Below are 786 nucleotides of genomic sequence, written 5' to 3'. Positions count from 1 at the left end.
TGCCGTTTCCTGGGACTTCGCTAAGTCCTGGAGCGTTTCTCTGCCACGTACCTCGTGCTGCGGCCTCCTAGAAACCTGAGCTGGGTGCTCCGGCCAAACGGGATGTGGAGACAAGCAGCACCGCTGGCCACAGCCCCAGAGTCACACGTTAGCGCCGCTTTTAAATAAAGGGCTGGAGCCCCAGGAGCAGCAGCAGGGGAAGCAGGAGCGCGCTCAGAACACCCCGTCACAGCATGTCTGTGTGTACTGACCGCTGTGTCAACACCCCCCGGGAGGGAGCATTCTGCTACTTCATACACATCCCAGGTACAGGAAGCTTGAAGAGAGCGTAGGGGCAAGGACCTGCCGCGCGTGACCAAGGGGTGGGAGTCACAAGCTGGCTCCTGCCAATCACAGGCCAGCCAGCAGCTCTCCGCAGACGCCGAGAAATCCACGGAGGAAGACCGAGGAGTTCAGGCTTTGGCAGATTGGAAGTTGGTGCCCGGCGGAGTCCTGGTCTCGTCCACTCGGCTTTTGTGGATCTGGAAGGCCGGCGTCACCCAGCGGCCGCAGGAACACTGCTCGCCCCGCCAGCTGAAGGAGCCCAGCTTGGACGCGCACTTGGGACAGAGAAGCTGCAAGGAGAACGCATGGCCCGCTCTTAGGCACCCGCGCCTTTGGTCACAAGGTACCCTGACCCTGACCCTAACGGCACCTTCCAGCTGCTGGAACCTGTGCTGAGCCAGCTCCTCCCCTTGTGACACCTCACAGAAAGTAAACGGGCTGACAAACAGGCAAAGAAAGCTC

General features: G+C 60.9%; 1 protein-coding gene across 1 annotated transcript in view; it reads right to left on the bottom strand.

The window, feature by feature from the left end:
• Window positions 1-452: 452 nt before the first annotated feature.
• DUSP12 (dual specificity phosphatase 12) overlaps window positions 453-786 on the bottom strand; it is a gene marked incomplete at its 5' end in the record, with an annotated part of 1210 nt that continues 876 nt past the window's right edge. The window contains one exon of the mRNA XM_010147866.1: window positions 453-614. Coding sequence (XP_010146168.1) covers window positions 453-614 — 162 coding nt within the window. The remainder of the gene's footprint in view (window positions 615-786) is intronic.

This window comes from Eurypyga helias, unplaced genomic scaffold (genome assembly GCF_000690775.1).
Source record: "Eurypyga helias isolate BGI_N326 unplaced genomic scaffold, ASM69077v1 scaffold37282, whole genome shotgun sequence".
In the NCBI taxonomy this organism is placed as follows: domain Eukaryota; kingdom Metazoa; phylum Chordata; class Aves; order Eurypygiformes; family Eurypygidae; genus Eurypyga; species Eurypyga helias.
This window is presented reverse-complemented; position numbering and strand designations above follow the sequence as displayed.